The 19097-nt window shown below is 39.0% G+C and overlaps 1 protein-coding gene across 25 annotated transcripts in view; it reads left to right on the top strand.

Moving 5' to 3' along the window:
- Positions 1-19097, top strand: part of LIMCH1 (LIM and calponin homology domains 1) — a 356840-nt gene that overhangs the window by 245007 nt on the left and 92736 nt on the right. For 24 of the 25 annotated variants that reach the window (XM_082390445.1, XM_082390446.1, XM_082390444.1 and 21 more), the window contains 4 exons: positions 4202-4308; positions 9606-9636; positions 11627-11737; positions 18758-18953. In XM_082390445.1, coding sequence (XP_082246571.1) covers positions 4202-4308; positions 9606-9636; positions 11627-11737; positions 18758-18953 — 445 coding nt within the window. Of the gene's footprint in view, positions 1-4201; positions 4309-9605; positions 9637-11626; positions 11738-16612; positions 18394-18757; positions 18954-19097 lie in introns of those variants that run through there. The other variant, XM_082390425.1, reaches the window with a different exon arrangement.

Raw genomic sequence — 19097 nt, 5'->3', positions numbered from 1 at the left:
CTTAGGAACTTTGCAGTACTTGTCTCTGAGGTGACCATTATTTTTTCCTTGTATTTTATGAAACTGGTTTTGCGAGTGAACTCACAATCCTATGGAATTGAATACATGTTTACAAATTTAAAAACCTTTTCTCCAAACTTTTTTTGGAAAGTTTTCAAATGTACAGATGGCATAATGAATACCCGAATACTGTTCACCTAGAACAGGACCAGTGGACTACATACAGCCTGTGGGCCAAATCCAGCCCGATGCCTGCTTGTGTAAATGAAGTGTATAGGGATGCTGACAACTTCCATTCATTTGTGTATTTCTCTGGCTACAAAGAAAGAGTTAAGTCATTTTGACAGAGACTACCACAGGCCCACAAAGCCATATTTACTCTCTGGCACTTTACAGGAAAAAATTGCCAGCCTTTGAGATATAGATTCACCAATTGTTAATATTTTGCCATATTTGCTTTATTTCTTTCTCCAAAACAAGCAGATGTCATTCTCTCTCTCTCTCTCTCCTGTGCATGCACACACACACATTTTTTTTCTTGAACCATTTGAAATTGTGTTATAGACATGATAACTTGTCCCTAAATAATTCATATATTTGCCTAAAAATAAAGGCATCCTCTCATATAACCACAATACCATCATCATCATGCCTAAGAAAATTAACATTCATCCAATAATATTATCCAACAACAGTCCACATTTAAACTGGACTTTCATAGCCTTATTTACTTTTCCTTTTTTGGATCTAGGGTCCAATCAAAGGTCATACATTACATTCGGTCATCATGTCTCTTTAGCCTCTAATTTTTGTTTTAGCATGACATTGACTTTTTGAAGAGTCCTTTAAATACTTCTTTTGAAGCCTAAGTCTTAATGAGTTTGCAATACTACGCTAGTAAGAGCTAAATCGAATAGTCATTGTGGTAAATCGGTGTCTTCACTTCTTCTTTGCCAGATTTGAGAACCAGTTGTGTTGCTTGGCTTCTGAAGCTAAGACACTAAGATGTTAGTTTTGCTTGGAGTTGTAAATGTGGAAAAAACTCAGTGTGAAGAGTAAGGCAGATGGGAATTTGCAGGATGCATTTTAGGTAATTAAAGGCACAGCCTCCCCTCCAGCTGTGGTCGCTGCCCCTGTTAGCTCTTGGCTGGTGGCGGGGGTGCTTTTCTCCTGACTGGGGTCTGGCTCCCTTCCAGCATCATTAGATTGCAGCACGGAGCTGGAAGAAGACCTGCCGTTATTTAAATCTCCCAGCCCAAAATGTTCAGCCTAGCTGGCGACTCAGTGCTTCTGTGTTTGCAGTTTGTGTGCTGAAGATAGCGTGGCACTCGGGGCACATCCGGGAATGCACGTGGGAAGAGCACCTTCTTGCCTTTCTTGAGAATCTGACGTGCCACGGTCTTGCGCCTCTGATGGGACCACATGGTGGTCACAAGTCTGGTCCTTTTAATGGGGTCCCAAATGATTCCTTTGCTTTCCTCTGGGTAAGAAGCCCCAGAGCTCCTAGGCCAACCAGAAAGAGAGTTGCATGCCTAGAAAAGACTCACCTGAACCTCTACAAACCTCTGGAGATGGGAGGGAAAATAGAAAAACTCCAAGGAGAACTGGATAATTTTAAAACATGCAAAGTAATTGCAGGAGAGACTGTGAAGGGTATGGATGACTTCAGACTCTTAGCAGCTCATTGTCAGTCTACAAGAGGTGTTGTGAAGGACACAGATATTGTGAATGATGGTACTTCTTACCTACTGAAAAATCCAGGGGCACAGGAAAGAAAACATTCTGGGGTTGGGCCACCCTCCATGGGGGGAAGTGAGATTCGAGTATCTCCTCATTGGTCTCCCTGTCTCCTGTCTTGTTCCTCTTAAGTCCTTCCTTCACACCCTCTACCTCCCCCCAGGCCTACCCCCAGCAATCTACATCTGCTGCAGACCTGGGCATTTACTTCTCAGATCACCACCCCTCTGTGACTTCCATAGCCTGCCTTCCATGGCCTTCAAGGACCCCATGATCAGACCCTGACTCCATAACCTCATCTTCCTTTGATACCAGCCTCAGATTTGATGCTTGAATTGCTCATATACGCCATGTTGTTTTGCACCTCCATCCTTTGCTGGCTGTGTGGGCTTAATGATGCTTAATTGTTCTGTGCCTCATACTGCTCACCTGTAAAATGAGGATGATAATAGTACCTACCTCATAAGGTTGTGCAGGGATTAAGTGAGCTAATATATGTAAAATTCTTGGAAGAATGCTTGGCATATAATGAGGGCTATATAAACGTTAGCAATTTATTGCTATTGCTCTTGTTATTTTGAACCTGGATGTATTATTTTTTTATTGCTGCATAAAAAATTACTGTAAACTTAGCATCTTCAGTCAACACCCACTGATTATCTGAGTTTCTGTAATCAGAAGTATGGACATGGCGTGACTGAATACTTTGCTCACAGTGCTGAAATCGAGGTGTTGGCAGGGGCTGAAGTCCAAGCTGAACTTCTTCCAAGCCTCTTCCAAGCTCATGTTGTTGACAGAAGGCGTCTCCTTGCAGCTATAGAACTCATGGCCAGCAGGAACTCTGACTTCACCTTCTTTGAAAAGCTCCCCTGATTAGGTCAGGTGCAATCAGGTCATCTTTTTTTGATCAACTCAAAGCCACTGGTTAATGACGTAATCACAGAGTGATAACCCATCTCATGCACAGGTTCCACTGGCCCTCAAGGGGAGGTGATTATACCGGGTGTGTCCATCAGTGGGTGAGATTCTTGGGTACCATCTTGGAATCCTACCTACACACTGGTCATTGGGAAATACTATGATTTTTGTTCGCTTTGTTAAATTGCACTTGGGTGAATATATGATTTATTTACCACCACCATTATTTCAGATTTTTGTAGCATCTTTCTTAGAGCATTTAGATGGATTCACATTGATATGCCTCCTGGAACCAGCCTTCATCATTTCTTTCCTGTAGTTTGAACTACCTGATGGGACCAGTTAGCTCATCAGAAGTCTTTTAGGAAGAGGATAATTGGAGACTTATAACTGATGAACCTGCTGCTAACATCCTAGAGTTCCAAAAGTATGACTCACGATTTGCAATTCCTTCCAGAGCCATTTATTTATTCTTAATGATTCCCAACAGATGAAGATCAGAACCCTCCTCAGCTGTTGATTGTGTCTCCTACTCTGCCAGGTCAAAGTAAACTTGTACCTGCTAGAGAAATTTGTCACCATGAGGAGGGTCTTTGACATTATATTCAAAAGATTTCCTTGCCCCCTCATTTTTCCCTTTCCAATTAAGTCTAGATTTCCCCACCCCATTTAATTCAGTTTATAAGTCCACAAAGAGGTATTATTGGTCAAAACCCATTGATAAAGGATGCATTTTAAAAAATTTTTATTGGAGTATGTTGATTTACAATGTTGTATTAGTTTCAGGTGTACAGCAAAGTGAATCAGTTATACACATACATATATCTATTCTTTTTTAGATTCTTTTCCCATATAGGCCATTACAGAGTATTGAGTAGAGTTCCCTGTGCTATACAGTAGGTCCTTATTAGTTATCTATTTTATTTTATATATAGTTGTGTGTATATGTCAATCCCAATCTCCCAATTTATCCCTCCCCCGCCCTTACCCCTGGTAACTATAAGTTTGTTTTCTACATCTGTAACTGTATTTCTGTTTTGTAGATAAGTTCATTTGTACCCTTTTTTTAGATAAGGATATATTTTTGAAGATCAATTAAAAAGAAAAACTTGTTGAAGATGACACTTGGGTAGTAAAACCTATTTAAAAATATATATATATCCATTTTGAACCAGATTCTAGGCAATAAGACATGGACAAAACTTTGAAGCAATAGGGAATTCATGGGTTTTGAGTACTATTTCCCCCAAATTGCTAATTTCCACTTTCCAATGGCATTTAACTTAGAGTTTTATACAAATGTGAAAAGATAAAGGGAAAAAAATGAATTTGACATAGCTGCGGGTTTAGAAGTTTGAAGTGTCTATTTATTCCAGCATTTCCTAACGAGGTATGATTTTATTATCCAACAGGCCATGACTCACACCTGACTCTTGCTGCCTTAATGACTGACATCCCTCCAGTAATTTGGACTATTAAAGAAGAAAGGCTGGTTCATAAAATAATATAAAATAATATAGACTTGGATTTCTTTTCTTCCTTCCAGGACAATATCATATTATTCTTGAGAGGTTGTAAAGAGCTCGGCCTTAAAGAATCTCAGCTTTTTGACCCGAGTGACCTACAGGATACGTCCAACAGAGTAACAGTCAAGTAAGTAATGCATGATTTATGTTCAAGGGAAACCCATTTATGGTTTGATTTGCAGTTTTCTGATGATGATGTAAGGTCTAAGAGGCAGAGAATTGGACATGCCTAATAAAATTAAAATGTGAAGGTAAAAACCTAGCTTTCAAAATAAACCACATTGGCCTTCCCTTGTGTATAGCTTTCATTCTGATCAAGCATAATTTTTTGAAATGCAAAAATCATGTATATAGAGTTAGAATTTTAGAGAAAGGGAAGAAAATGTTAGGTGAAACTTAACAGAGGGAGAGGCAAGGGAGAAATATGCACAAATCTGTTTGGGTTATACAAAAAGCTTTTATTGGCTCCAGTTGGGCATATGAATAGGCTCTTGGAAGACTGCAAACTCCGTAAACAGATTTGAACTCTGTTTATTATGCAAAGAAGTCAATAGATTATGGAAAAATCTCTTCCTCATTTACATTTGTAACTGTTTTCTCATATGTGTCAGTGATCACGTTCTTTGAAGATGGATCTTTGGCCATTTGGCTATTGTTGACTGTATCTTCTCAGTGAGCCATGTTTAGAGCCAAAGAATTCTTGGGAAAGAATGTTATAGTAAAAGAAAAGGCAATGTGCTTCTCTGTGAAGAAATAGCTCATGAGCAGAGTAATGAGATGAAAAGTCCTTTTGAGATGGTAGAGGTAACTTTCCTGTAGTTTAAAAGTTCTTTAGACTCTACCAAATTCAGATAAAACATTTTTGAAATTAGTCAAACAGTATTTGGCATTAACATGCTTTAATAATAAGCTTAATTACATAGATAGTGTCTTTGGACTGGCTATACTTCTTTTGATTACTTTTGGGTCATTTTATCATAGAAGGACAGAAAAGAGAAAGAAACCAAAATTCAGAGCTGTTAATTTTTTGCTATTTGCTGATACTGGCTTTTTCTTAATGATGGGGAAAAATAATTGAAACTACTAAATGAAATCAAGTTGGAGTTCATATTGGATTTTATGATTTATGACTGGGAATAAGGGAGAGTAAGCCATGATTGATTATGTAAAAATCACTTCTCTGTTGTCAATGTGCCTTTTCTTTTTTGAAGTACAATTAACATACACTATTATATTAGTTTCAGGTGTACAACATAATGATTCAATATTTGTATATATTGCAAAATGTTTACCACAATAAGTCTAGTTAACATCTGTCACCATATAAAGTTTATTTTTCTTGTGATGAGAACTTTTAAGATCTACTCTCTTAGCAATTTCTTAGCAACTTTCAAATATGCAATACAGTGTTATTAACTATAGTTGTCATGCTGTACATTACATCCCCCTGACTTATTTATTTTATAACTGGAAGTTTGTACCTTTTGACCTCTCTTTAATATTTCTCATGGAAAATTTTTACTTAAGGATAAAAAGAACAGAATAAAAATTATGATATTTGAATATGTAAACCACCATAAACCTCATTTTAGTCCTCACATGCTCCATTTATTTCTGTACCTAAATCCAGCCTCTATAAATCATTATTCATTTTAGGAAATTGTTTCAGGTTCTGCCTCATCTCACATTCATAGTTTCACCTGGGTGGCAAGTGACCAGAAACAATAGTAACTGTGTGACATGGTAGGTAATCATTTGTTACACACACATTGCTTAGAGTGTGAAGGAAAGTTCACTTTGACACTGTTGGCAGCTGCATTCATTTTTTTTTAGAGTCACTTTAAATCAATATGTTACTAAACCAGGAGGCTTCTGAGACTGATTGGTTTTAGAAATTCAGAACGCGTATCACTTTATTGCTTTTCTACAAAACCGTGGGCATCAGGAAATCTCGGGTCTACCTCTACATCTACTAGCCCCAGGTCTATAATCCTAGGCAAGCTCCCTTGCTTCAGTAGGGCTCTGTGTCTTCATCTATAAAATGGAATTGGACAGAATGTTCTTTTTTTTTTTTTTTTTTTTTGCTTGGTATTCATCCTGAAGAATGTTCCATGTGCACTTGAAAAGAATGTGTATTCTGCTGCTTTTGGTTGTAATGTTCTGTATATATCTAATAAGTCCATCTTATATGTCATTTGAAACTAATGTTTTATTATTGATTTTCTGTCTGGATGATCTGTCCATTGATTTAAGTAGGTATTAAAGTCCCGTACTACGATTGTATTACTGTCAGTTTCTCCTTTTATTTCAGTAAATATTTACATTATGTATTTAGGTGCTCCTTTCTCTCTCTCTTCTCCTTCCCGGACCCCTATAATGAGAACGTTAGCATGTTTGATGTTGGACAAAATGTTCTTTCAGGTATGATTCTAGCTAAAGCGTTCTCAGTGCAGATCTGGGAAGATGGTTCAACCAACTTCTAAAGAAAGCGACTTTAGTTCAAAGGCACAGAAAGCAACCTAAAGGAAAAAAAGTCACTTAGACCAGTGGCACACAGACAGTCACTTCTCAATTACTGGACAATCTTCCCCTTCTCCTCTTCTTTTCTCTGTTCTTTTTCTCTTTCTCTCTGCTTCTTTTCTCTGTCTCCTTCTCTTCCTTATGTTTCCCTTCCCTTCTTTATCATAACTTTCCATCTATCTCCCATTTTTGCATTTCTTCTCCTCATTTTCTTCCCTTTTAAGTTTTTCCTTCACTTGAGATTATTATTTTCATTAAGCAGTACTTGCCCATCGCCTTCCCCTATGACTGTCATTTTTCATTAATTCAACAAAGATTTACTGAGCAGCTACTATGTGTCTGATACTTTCCAGTCACTAGAGAACAGGCCCCCTGTTCACAGGGAATTTATACCCTGTGTCAAGAAATGGGAAGTAAATAAGTAAATTTTAAAAAATTGCAGGGAGTGATAAGTGCTGAGAAGAAAATAAAATAATAATAAAATAATGGTGTAAAAGATAGTGACCATGGCAATATATACATATATCAAATCACTGTGTTGCATACCTTAAACTTATATAACGTTTTATATCAATTATATCTCAGTCAAACAGGGGGGAAATAAAAAAGAAAGGTGGTCAAGAATGGTTTCTCTAAAGACATGGCATTTCAGCTGAGGGCTGAGACATGAATGGGAAGCAAAAGCCAGACATGCTAAGATCTATAGGGTATTCAGGGCAGGGGAATCAGGTACAAAGGCTGGGAAGAGAAACAAACGTGATGTCTAGAAAGAGAAAGAAGAGTGGCCAGCCAGTGTGGTAGAAGGGTAATGAGCAAGGACGAGCGTGGTGGGAGGGGTGGTCCACAAGTGTTGTAGGTTGTTGAATTTGGCATAATTATGGAGAAAACATTTTTATTTCGCTGTATGAATATTTAGAAGCACATAAAGAACTTTATATTAAAAATTATGCCATAAATTCATTTCTGGTACTTAGAAAATCTTTTCTAGTATTAGGGAAGATTGGGGCATGGAATGAGCTATCTGCTTCACAACTTTTCTGTAAGTGATGCTTGTTTAACTTGGCACTGTCCAGGGGACATTTGTAACATATGTAGATTTCATAGCTACGGAAGATGGAAGTAGAACTGCTATATTTTTCTGCTTTCCCCTCTGAAAGTTGAGCCAAACATTAGCAGAGATGGAGAACCCCCTACTGACACCAATTAACAGTGGAAGCAATAGGTAGAGGGGTAGATCCCAAAGAGGAAATTTTGATGCTTTTTGAAATTGTCTTTTGAAAAATACTCTTTAGACTAGCTTTCATTGTGGGTAATTTGCCTTCTTATTTTTTTTTTTGAGAAGTAACTTGAGTAGACTATAGAGAAAGGAAGAGGGAAAACTGCACATGATTACTCTGTGTGTAATTTCGTGAACTCTACTGTAATGGGTGCCAGACGACCTTGATGGGACATGAAAACATAATCCAGAAGGGCATGCAGCAAGTATCATCCAGCAATTGGATGAAAATGAGGAAAGCCTTTGGATTGCTCCCGAGGATGTCTCCGAAAAATGAGGGAACATTTTCACATAATTGGTTGTTACGTGGAAGTCATTCAAACAAATATTTTGTGAGCTCCTACTGTGTGCCAAGTGTGATTATTTTTAGAACTGGATCACAATTTTAGTCAAAAGACAGTCATTGTCAGTGCAGAAAAAGTCTTATGTTCCCTGTTCTTAAGTTGTTTTTCACAAAAATTTCAAATCTTCTATAGATTTTTGTTTGTTTTCATCTGGTTTTGCTGTTGTTACTGTTGTTGTTAAATTTTTTAAAATCCTAGCAAATATCTAAGCAGATAATGACATATCTTTCTTTCTGTTAATAGGGGGGAATATGAAAACATGCTCTTAATCAAATCCAAATTGGACCACTGCTTCTTACAGTCTAAGTCTCTGTTGATGGTTTATCTCCTTAGTATAGACTAGATTAGTGTACACTATAGAGTACATTGTTTTCTAGTCCCTCAAGTCTCAATTGACTTAAAATTGTGCATCTATTCATTAATATGTACTTTGGGTCAGAGTATGCAGCAATAAGGTAACTGGGATCTAAATATCTGGAGGAATTCTTGACTAGTTTATATAATAGAATTACATTCTCCCTCCCCAACTCCCCCCCACTGAAGTTCTGTGGAAAAAAGAAATGTAGCATTTATTTTCCTAGTATTTATTTGTTGACATGTTAAAGAAACTTTGAAATAATTTGGGAGAAATTTTTATATTTCACTGTATGAATATGTAGAAAGTACCACCAAGTAGCTTTTTTTGTTTATAGTTTGAGAATAAACATTTATGTATATTTAAGAATGCACGTGTGTACATTTGAACATAGCATGCATATTTTCCTGGTCATGGCTAATTCCCCAGCACTGATTTATGTCCATAGCAGGAAAGAACAAGTATTAGAATAGCATTGCCCCGTTTACATATATTTTCAGGTCTCTTTAATTAAGTAAGGCTTTAGAACTTCTTTAAAAGTACTTGTATAAAGAAGATTTTGGAAGTGCGGTCAGATTTCAATTTGACAGTGATATATAGCCAAGGCAAAATTTTACTTTTACAGTTAAACTTTGATTATACAAATATAAACAGTTGTAGTTTTAAATGGAATTCTTCATTTTCCAGATGTTACAAAGCATTCATCTTTCCATGGTGCACTATGGAACTTTAATCCCACCTTATCCTTCTGCATTTTGTTTCCTAAGTAATTTTATTTGGTACCTGAAATCACTAATCATAGACCTTAAAAATAATATATTCTGCTGATTTCATTATACATGTTAGCTTTCAAATACATCTGAAAGGTGTCGAAGGGAAGATCACAGTGAAGAAACTGATCATATTTTCTTTTCCTTTTTCCAAACTAGGAGCCTTGATTATAGCAGGAAGCTGAAAAATGTAAGTGTTTTAATTTCACTTTCCAAACTTTTTTCCTTCTAACTTTGATGGTTCAAGTATAAAATTTAGCTCATAAGTTCAATGCCTCTCGAATGCCTTGCTAGAAAGAATCTTTCTTAGAAAACAATTATATGTGCCTCTGATAGAATAATTAATGACTCTGATAGAAATAAAAATGGTAGATTTTTGCGGGGAGGGGTGGTCTCTTTAATTAGATAAGGGCTCAGTCCAGAAATAAATAAATGAAAGCTTGCACTCCATTTGTAATTTGGTTTCTTAAACACAGAATGATCTGTTTTAGCACTAACATTACTTCCTTGCCATTGGTAGGCACAGATGGGATTATTAAATTAAGCAGTTGGGCAAGTTGTTTTGGGGAAAAGATTAGCATAATATAAATAGTGTTGACTGTTGTGGGCCTGTACCTTTTGTGGTTTTTTTCCTATTAATCTTTTGAGTTTTTATTAGTACCTTCCAAAATCAACTTTTTAGGGTTAGATCTTATTTTCCAAGGCAAGTATGCTCTTTTATTTTAAGTTTAAATTGAAGAATGTAAGAAATGACCTTCTGTATATAAAATTTTAAAATTGGCTGTGACTCTCCCCTTTTAAAGAAATTTTCAGGGTGCTATTTTATTTGATTGACATTCTCATTCTTATCTTCTTTTTCTTCCTCTATAAAACCAGGGATATTTGACATTTTTCATCATACAATTTTAAACAGAAACCCCATAATCTAAAACACAACACAGTTCTATCTTCCGTTTTCCTATTACACTTTTCAAGAGAGCCTCATACTCTTAGCACACATTAGTTATTTTATGGCTCTAGTTCATGTCCTGACATTCGCAATTGTCTGTTCTCTGGAAAGTTATTTGTAAGCAATCAGTTAAAAAAGAATTTCTGGAAGTTTTGAAGTATTCGTAAAGTAACATTTTCCCACAGAGGTAGAAAACCGAATCACATCCTAGCATTGATGCACATAACCATATCTTGGGCCTGTTGCCATCCGGACGCATGTATACATATCACATTGTCCAAAGCATTTTCTGGCCTAGCAAGTAGAGGGAGGTACAATAAATACTTCCCAGCCTAGTTGAAGCAGTAAGACCAAATGTGAAAACAAAATAATAGTCTTAGCTTTTCCACAGGCTTCAGATCCCAATAATTCAATTTTAAGGAGCTCATCTTCAGCTGACCCCTGCTGGGTTCTATGGGAAAGTCAATGTAAAGAGCCTTTGCTTTTGCGGACAGTTTCTTTGGAAAGACAGAACAAAATTAACTTAGGACTGTAGCTTCAGACCAGTGAATATTCATAGACATTCTTAAACATCCAAGGTTGTTAATTGGCAGTAGTCTTGTCCAGGTTAAAAATTTCCCATCTCAGATTAATAGGAATCTAACCGTACCCCAGAGCTAGGTCTCTGCAGATTGCATTCTTCATTACATTGCTGTCTTCTGACTTTAATTAGATATATTTTGTTGATCTTGGGCTGGAAACCACTAATTAACCTTTATCACTCCTTTGAAAAATTTTTGCCAGTGGTCTTAGCAGAACCTCTGTGCCCACAAGTAGAAATTATGGGCCTTTAAAAGCACCTCTCTCAAAAGGGATTGACAACTTGTTTCATTGCTGGTCTGGGGAAAGACTCCAGAGTTTCTGAAAAATTTTGCTTCCTGGTTTTGAAACCTTCATGACATGAAAATAATTTTGGAGAATTTATTTTTCCTTCTTGCTGTCTTATAGATCACATTCTCACAACCAAATTCTTCCTAAAACTGGAGTCTTATTTTAACTACTGAATCGTGTTTGTGTTGACTGATGCAACATTGGGTTCTTATTAAAATGATTTTACCTAGAATGGATACCTCATGGATGGTGGTTTTTGTAAATTAATGTTGCACATTCTCTCCTCCTGCTTTCCTGTTAGGGGAGCATTATTGATTCCTTAGTTTAAAAGTAATTCTTTGCACGTGGTTCTCCTTCCCAGGTACTAGTGACCATTTACTGGCTGGGCAAAGCAGCAAATAGCTGTGCATCTTACAGTGGGACAACGCTAAACCTGAAGGAGTTCGAAGGCTTGCTGGCTCAGATGAGAAAGGTAACTTGACTTTTCTTCTTCATCCCATGATGTTCAGACAAGGTGGGAAAGCAACACATTTGCTTATTTTTAAGATCTTTACAGTTTCACGTGGTAAAATTGCACAGGCCAAAGAGGTCATGCACTCAAGGAAATGACCGCTTGTCTTACCAATGACATCTTTGCCTCATACACCCACGCCTACCTGAACTTTTATTCCCTTCTGAGAATGGGAGATCTGAGCTTTATCCAATTTTAATTCCAAAAGAGAAAGTTCAATCCGTCAGTATATGACTTTAGATACCAAAGAGCGCAGTGCTTATTTTCTTGGGGGAATAATGCCTGAATTAAACAATACAGCATTATACAAAAATGAAGACTTGCTCTGCACTTTCATGCTAAAGGTTATTTTGCTTACCCATCAGGGCCTTGGTGTGGGTGAAGTAACATCAGCCAAGTTCTTGCCTGGGTATCCACTCTGGATGGCCTCTGAAAAACTAGAAGCATTCTCTTCAAAGATGCATATTTTATGACCATTGCATTTGAATGACCTGGAAATTTGGAAAACATGTTTTGTAATAGTCAAAGCTTTATTTGTGTATTTAATTATGGGAAAGACTGACCTAAGGTAGGAATTTGTCCAAGAAACAGTGCAGTGGTTTGTGTGTGGCTACCTATGTGTTCCTTTTTAGGATTCAGCAGGTGTACATTAGCTCACCCAAAGTACTAGCATACAGTGTTCCCCGGGAGCAGCCTCACCCAGCAGGCCTTAGTGAATAGGTAAGGCTCATTTGTAATCAGTAGCATCCATGGGTTTTTTTTTTTTAATTAATTAATTTATTTATTTATTTATTTATTTTTGGCTGTGTTGGGTCTTCGTTTCTGTGCAAGGGCTTTCTCCAGTTGCGGCAAGTGGGGGCGACTCTTCATCGCTGTGCGCGGGCCTTTCCCTATCGCGGCCTCTCTTGTTGCGGAGCACAGGCTCCAGACGCGCAGGCTCAGTAGTTGTGGCTCACGGGCCTAGTTGCTCCGCGGCATGTGGGATCTTCCCAGACCAGGGCTCGAACCCGTGTCCCCTGCACTGGCAGGCAGATTCTCAACCACTGCGCCACCAGGGAAGCCCCATGGGTTTTGAATAAGACCCATAGTGCAGCATATATAATTAAGGCCTTCTTCCTCTTTTCTCTAACATGCAAATTAAATGCACCAATGAGACCTCGTTGAGAGACATTCTGTACTTTACAGATTTTCTTTTAATACTGAAAGCAAGAATTTGCTCCAACTTTCTAATGATTTATTCTTCTTTCCTTAAAGCTAATAGTTCTAATAATTCTTTGCATTTGGCTAGAACCAGGCTGGCTCATATATGTATAAATGGACAAAGCTTTCATATTGGTCATAACACATATAAACAAAGTCCTTGAAGCTAAATTCCTTGAAAAATAAAATAAATACACCACTCAATCAAACCCAACACATTGTTTCTTAGTCTTAACTCTTATTTGTCCTTTAATCTTTCATCTCTCTCAATAAAAGATACTTAGGGAAAATACAAAGGTAAGTTTCAGTCTGGATTTGTGGAATCTAAATGTTTGTTGGTCTTATGTTAAATTTGGACTTGGATAATGATAGATGGATTATCTGTTTTAAACTATTTAAAAGCTCTGCCTCATAGTTTCCCTGCTGATTTCTCTTGGAATCTGATTTCTTCTCATTATTGATGTTTCTTATCACTAGTCCAGCTTCTCTATAATCTGAGCAGCTATTGGTCTCTGCAGCTCTCCTAAGTTCCCTTTGTAGTGAGACAGTTGGTTTCTAACAACTGCCTTGAAATGACCTGTTGTTGTGAACAGCTGTTACTTTTTTTAATGAATATAGATGACATCACAGGACATGAGGGAGTAGTTAGTGTCACTGGCCAAAGCCTGACTTAACCAAAAATGGCCAGCTGTGGTGCTCCCATGTCTCTATATAAAGAGAGTAATTGACCTGAATTTCACAGGTCTATCCAATGCCTGAAAATATTAGATTTATCTAAAGTGTATACGATCTCATTTTATCAATTAAGATTGAGTTTAACTGGGAAATGCAGACAACTCTGCCAGTGGCTTAAATAAGATAGAGTTTTATATCAAACTCATATAAGGTCTGGACATGAGCAGTCCAGGGCTAGTGTGGGGGTCCCGTGACCATCAAGGGCTCAGGCTCCTTCTGTCTTTTTACTCTACTGTCCTCAACTCATGGCCACTCACCTCCTGGTCCAAGATGACTGCACAAGCTTTAGCCTTCACGTCCACCTTTGAGCCAGGAGAAAGGAGGGCTGAGGAGAAGAAAGGCCTATGCCTTCCTTTAAACACACTTCTGGGAAGTCATGCACTATACTTCTGCTCACATCCTATTGACTTGAACTTGGTCACGTTTCCATACCTATCTGCAAGGAAAGACTTGGGAAAGTAGATTTTATTTCATTTAAAAACTGTGTGTATTTTCACTGGAGAAGAATTGGAAAACAGGTATTGAGAGACAACTGGAATCTCTTCTGCACATATACAGGCTGAAATAAATATGAAATTAAAAGCTTTTCTTTCACAAAGGAGGCTAGCCCGAAATTTTTTTATATTCATTTTTTTCTAGTGGGAGAAATGTGCATAAAAATGATTAACTGTGGTACAACTTGTTAAGTTCTGTAGTGCAAGGAACACATGTAGAACCCTTAACATAAGCATCGGACACATAGTAGATGTTCGTAGTAGGTTGCTATTGCTATAGACAAAAAAGATCTCTGAAAGCATCATGACAATGGCCTTTCACTGGGCCTGGATACGTCAGAGAAAGTCTCCCAAAGGAAGGGACACTTAAGCTGAACCAAGGGGAATTACTACGAGAATAGTGAGATTAAAGGGAATACTGTAGGGACGAGGGTGGCCCTAGAGATCTCAGGGCCTGCAACTAGAAAGTCAGCATTCTAGGTTCTTCCTCTCTCTTTCTTTCACTCTTCTCTTCCGGTCTCTTCTTGAATTCATCCTCTCCTCCAGTAGGCAAACACTCTCTCATAGCAGAGACCATGGCCAACAGCATCCTCGGGATTATCTGCTCCTAGCTCCTTGCCCAGAAGGCAAGGTATTCTTCTCCCTGGCCCCAGCTTTAAAATTCCTAGGGTGTACTCTGGTCCAGTGTGGGTCCTATCCCTGAACCAGTCAATGCGACCAGGGACAGGGGATACCATGATTGGCCTAAGCCACTACTGTCTCAGAAGGTGAGGGGTGCTATCAGAACAAGGGGATAAAGAGTGGGGAGCTTGATGGGCAAACAAGTACAAGACCTTGGCCTAGAGCAGCAGCCATCATCAACTTCTCTTCCCTTAACCTGCTTTATTTTTTCAGGATACTTACCATTCAACTTTGTATTCAATTTATGGGTTTTTCTGCTTGTTTTTTGCCTTCCCTGCTAGAGCATAAGGCCCATGAGGAGAGGGAATTTATCGAATTTGCATAACATTGTGTCCCCAGCACTGAGACAGTGCTTGGCACATAGACGATGTTCAGTCAGTATCTGTGGAATGAATTGCTTCACCAACCAGAGTGTGGTGGGTGGAGATGGCTCATCAGGCTGGAAAAGTAGAACCTAACACACTGCAGAATAGGATTTAGCCACCTTATAAATCACAAAGGAAGCAGAAAATAGTGAGTGGTAAAACAGAGGCATCTGGAGTTTCTCAGATACCATAAGTCAGTCACCAACTGTAGCTGGTTCTCATTATCTCTGACAAAGGAGGATAAGAAGAGGACAGATGAGTAAAATAATCCAAAAATATTGTGGAAGCTAGTAATTCACACCCCATTCATTAACACACTTTTACTAGAACAACCAGCAATTAGCACAATGGACAGATTTGAGTCTTATCCCCTTTCCCTGGAGTGCTCTCTGTAGAAGACAGAATGCCACTACTGGGCATCTAGATGGAAAGCGTAGACGACGTAATAGACCCCGAGTACAGAGCATTTAGACTGTGCTAGCCTTTGTGTTGGTTTATATCTTCTAACCCCTCTCCCAAAGCTTACCTTTGGGTGACTTGATGGGCTCCAATAAAATTGTTCATCCCGCGGATGTCCAAATCTTTATTTCTGGCTAAAGAGCCAGCCTCTTGCTTCACCCTGAGGTTTCTAAGGGACCAGCTTGGCCAAGGATGGCCACAGGTGGCCTGGTTTTCACTTGTCAAACTGACCCTGCCATTCAGCTTCCAGCTCTCACTTGACCCAAGGTTTAATTCTTGGCTTTCTACAAAGCCATGAACAGAACGGCCTTTTTGTTTTTCTTTCCCATAACTGGCTGTGAGAAAACAGCTGAAGCTCCAAGAAGGATGTCCACTTTCTCTTTTTTCCTTTCTGTTCTCCTGTGGTTTGTAGGGTAGGGTCGGGGAGACATTTGGGTGTTTGGAGAAACTTGCCTGATATTATTTTCTTGAAAATCCAGTTTTGTAATTCTGTGCCAAGCAGCTTGTAAAATTGTGTCATTTCTAGATGTTACCAGTGGCTCAACTTCCTGAGTGTCTGCCCTCCCTGATGGGAAATTGGGCCCAAGGCATCTAGTTATGGGATATAAATGGACAAGGAGATAGAAGAGTATCAGTGTGTATATAAGATTATGTCCTTAACTGCATTTATAAATTTTCTATGATTTATATATTGACATTTACATGCCAAATGAATACATAGTAGTGATTATAACACAGCTAACATTTTTCGAGCACTTATGCATCAAGCGTTTTTCTGAATGCTTTCCGTATAGTAATACATTTCACCTTCCCAGCAATACTATGAGATAAATATTATTAGCTCCATTTTACAGATGAGAAAACTGAAATTGGGCAAGGTAAAATAACTTGCCCAAGGTCAGACAGCTGACAAAGGGTGGAGCCAGGATTTAAACTGTCAGCTGAGCTTCCAAGACCATGCTTTTAACCTACTCTAAACTATCTCTCTTTTGCAGCATGTATAGGTTGGTGATCTAGGCATAAACAGTGTTTAGCGAAGGGACATTATCCAGGTTAGTGTCATCCACAGAGTAAGCAGGCAGTAAGTGTCCAGCCGCTGGGAGAGGTGATGCTGATGTTGACAGCTGTAACTATACCAAAGTTCATCCAATGTCAGGTTTTACCATTTGGTAGTTGAAGACAGAGTTCTGTGTTAGAATCACAGCTTTGCTGATTACTGTGTGACCTGAGTCAATTTACTCAACCTCTCTGATTCTTTTCTCCTCTATAAAATAGGGGCAATGCTAACCCCATCACTGGGGAGCAGGTTGTGAGGATTAAAGAATAGAGCATAGAGAAAGCACCAAGCATAGCCCCAGACACATAGTAAGTGTTCAATAACATTAGCCATTTAGCCTATGCTCAGTGGATAAATAATCCAAGATAATTACTTGCATTTCCAAAGAAATTAAATACAAAACCATATCCCATTTAGATGTATACTTTTCAGTTAGTCATGAATTCTTTTTCCTGCTAGTCAGGCCTGGCTTTTGTACAAGTCCTGGTTAATTTTGACCTACGAGTAAACTAAAATACCTTAATTTCCATAACTGGAATTTCTGCCTTCCTCGGGAGGGTCATGTCATCTGTACTCACCCAGGCTGTTTGACAACCTGTTCTTCAGGGGCACTAATCAGGTCCTCGGTGTGGCTGCAGCAGGGTACCCCCCTCAACCCTGCCCTTCCCCTTTTTCCCACTCCTTCTCCTGATGCAAGACCACTGTGCGTGCCTTGTGAATTACAGCCGCTCTGTCCCCCCAAAGGGCGCCCTGCTGGGGAGTGTGTCAGAGGATCTGCTTATAATTGATAGAAGCAGCTGGCAAAGGCACTTCCTAAAAGGCTTTGGCTCCGGCGAGCGTGTTAGTCAGTGTAGACAGTTTCCAAAACTGCTACCACGGAGAATATTTATTTATTTTTTCTTTTCTATGGGGAATGGGGAGGGGACCTGCCTGAGCATCCCAGGAAATCTGCAGTGGGACCTTCCAGTCTTTGTGGATGTCATTCACAGCCCTGATTTTAAGCAACAGTCTGGGAGAGATTAAATTGAGGTTTATCTTTGAGTGACCGGAGTTATTTCTGTTTTCGTCAGCTTGGACTCTTGTAATTAATGCTAAGACACTGGCGGGAACAAGGCTTTTATTATAATTCGAGGGTGAGGATGGCTTTGACTGACCTTTCTTCTGCTGGAGTTTCAGTGTTTTAGTATGTGCTGCTTGCGCTGGAAAGAATTTATAATCACAGGCTGTCAAAGACAGCCATTGTTCTCACTGCTCTGAACATGTGGGTCAGCCACAAGTGCTTTCAGCTCCCCCAGTGCCAAGAGCTGGCCGAGCGCGAGAGCATGCCTGGATTCTTCCGAGGCATCAGGAAAATCATTTTGCATATTTTTCACTGCTTTTTTTTTTTTTTTTTTAATTTTTTGCCCCTGAAAGACAGCTCCCTTTCAGAGCAGGAATTTCCCTTCAAGGTAGCAGAAGATGGAAGCATGCTGCTCCAGGATTCTACGGAACTGATTCTGCTGCAAAAACAAATGCTGTGTGCATTAGCCAGACAGCATAAACAGAAGCAGTTGTGCAGCTAAACTAGGCGCTGGGTCCCAGAACAGACATGCAGTTATGGATCCTGAAAGATGGGTCAAGGTTAAGGTTTTAGTTTCTCATTTTTGTTTTTTATCTGTTATTATATTCTTGTGAGTCCAAACTTGATGATCTTTTATTCTCAGTTCCTTGGACTTTTTTTTCCCAACATTGCGGAGTACGAGATGCTTGGGGATTTTTTTTTTTTAATATGTGTGATTTTCTGATTGAAAAAGTTGCAGCAGGGAGGGGTTAAAGAATGAAGTGTTGTGTAGATGATAATCAATTTGATAACTGGTTGCCGTAGCCTTTCCAGATTGATTCTATATGCAGGATTTTTTTGGAGACCACTGGAGACAGATTTTCCTGATATTCGTAGCCTCTATGTCTGTTGCTGTGATGTCTGTAATCCTTTCGTTTTCTTCTTGAACAGGAGACTGATGACGTTGAGAGCCCTAAACGTAGTATTCGAGACAGCGGCTACATCGACTGCTGGGATTCTGAGCGCAGCGACTCCCTCTCTCCCCCTCGACACGGCAGAGATGATTCCTTCGATAGCCTGGATTCCTTCGGCTCCCGTTCCCGGCAGACACCTTCGCCAGATGTAGTCCTCAGGGGAAGCAGTGATGGTAGGTTGGAGCCTTAATAAACTGCACATCTTAGAATCAAACATTAACAAGGGCCGCCTTGTCACCGGCCGAGGGACTGGCCCTAGGAAGGTAGACTCCATATCCACCTTGCTGGAATCTGGTAACTCTAAACTGGTAGGGAAA

The sequence above is a fragment of the Balaenoptera borealis genome, assembly GCF_965194805.1.
Source record: "Balaenoptera borealis genome assembly, chromosome: 4".
Taxonomy (NCBI): domain Eukaryota; kingdom Metazoa; phylum Chordata; class Mammalia; order Artiodactyla; family Balaenopteridae; genus Balaenoptera; species Balaenoptera borealis.
The sequence above is the reverse complement of the archived record's forward strand: the minus strand, read 5'-3'. Positions and strand labels throughout refer to the sequence as shown.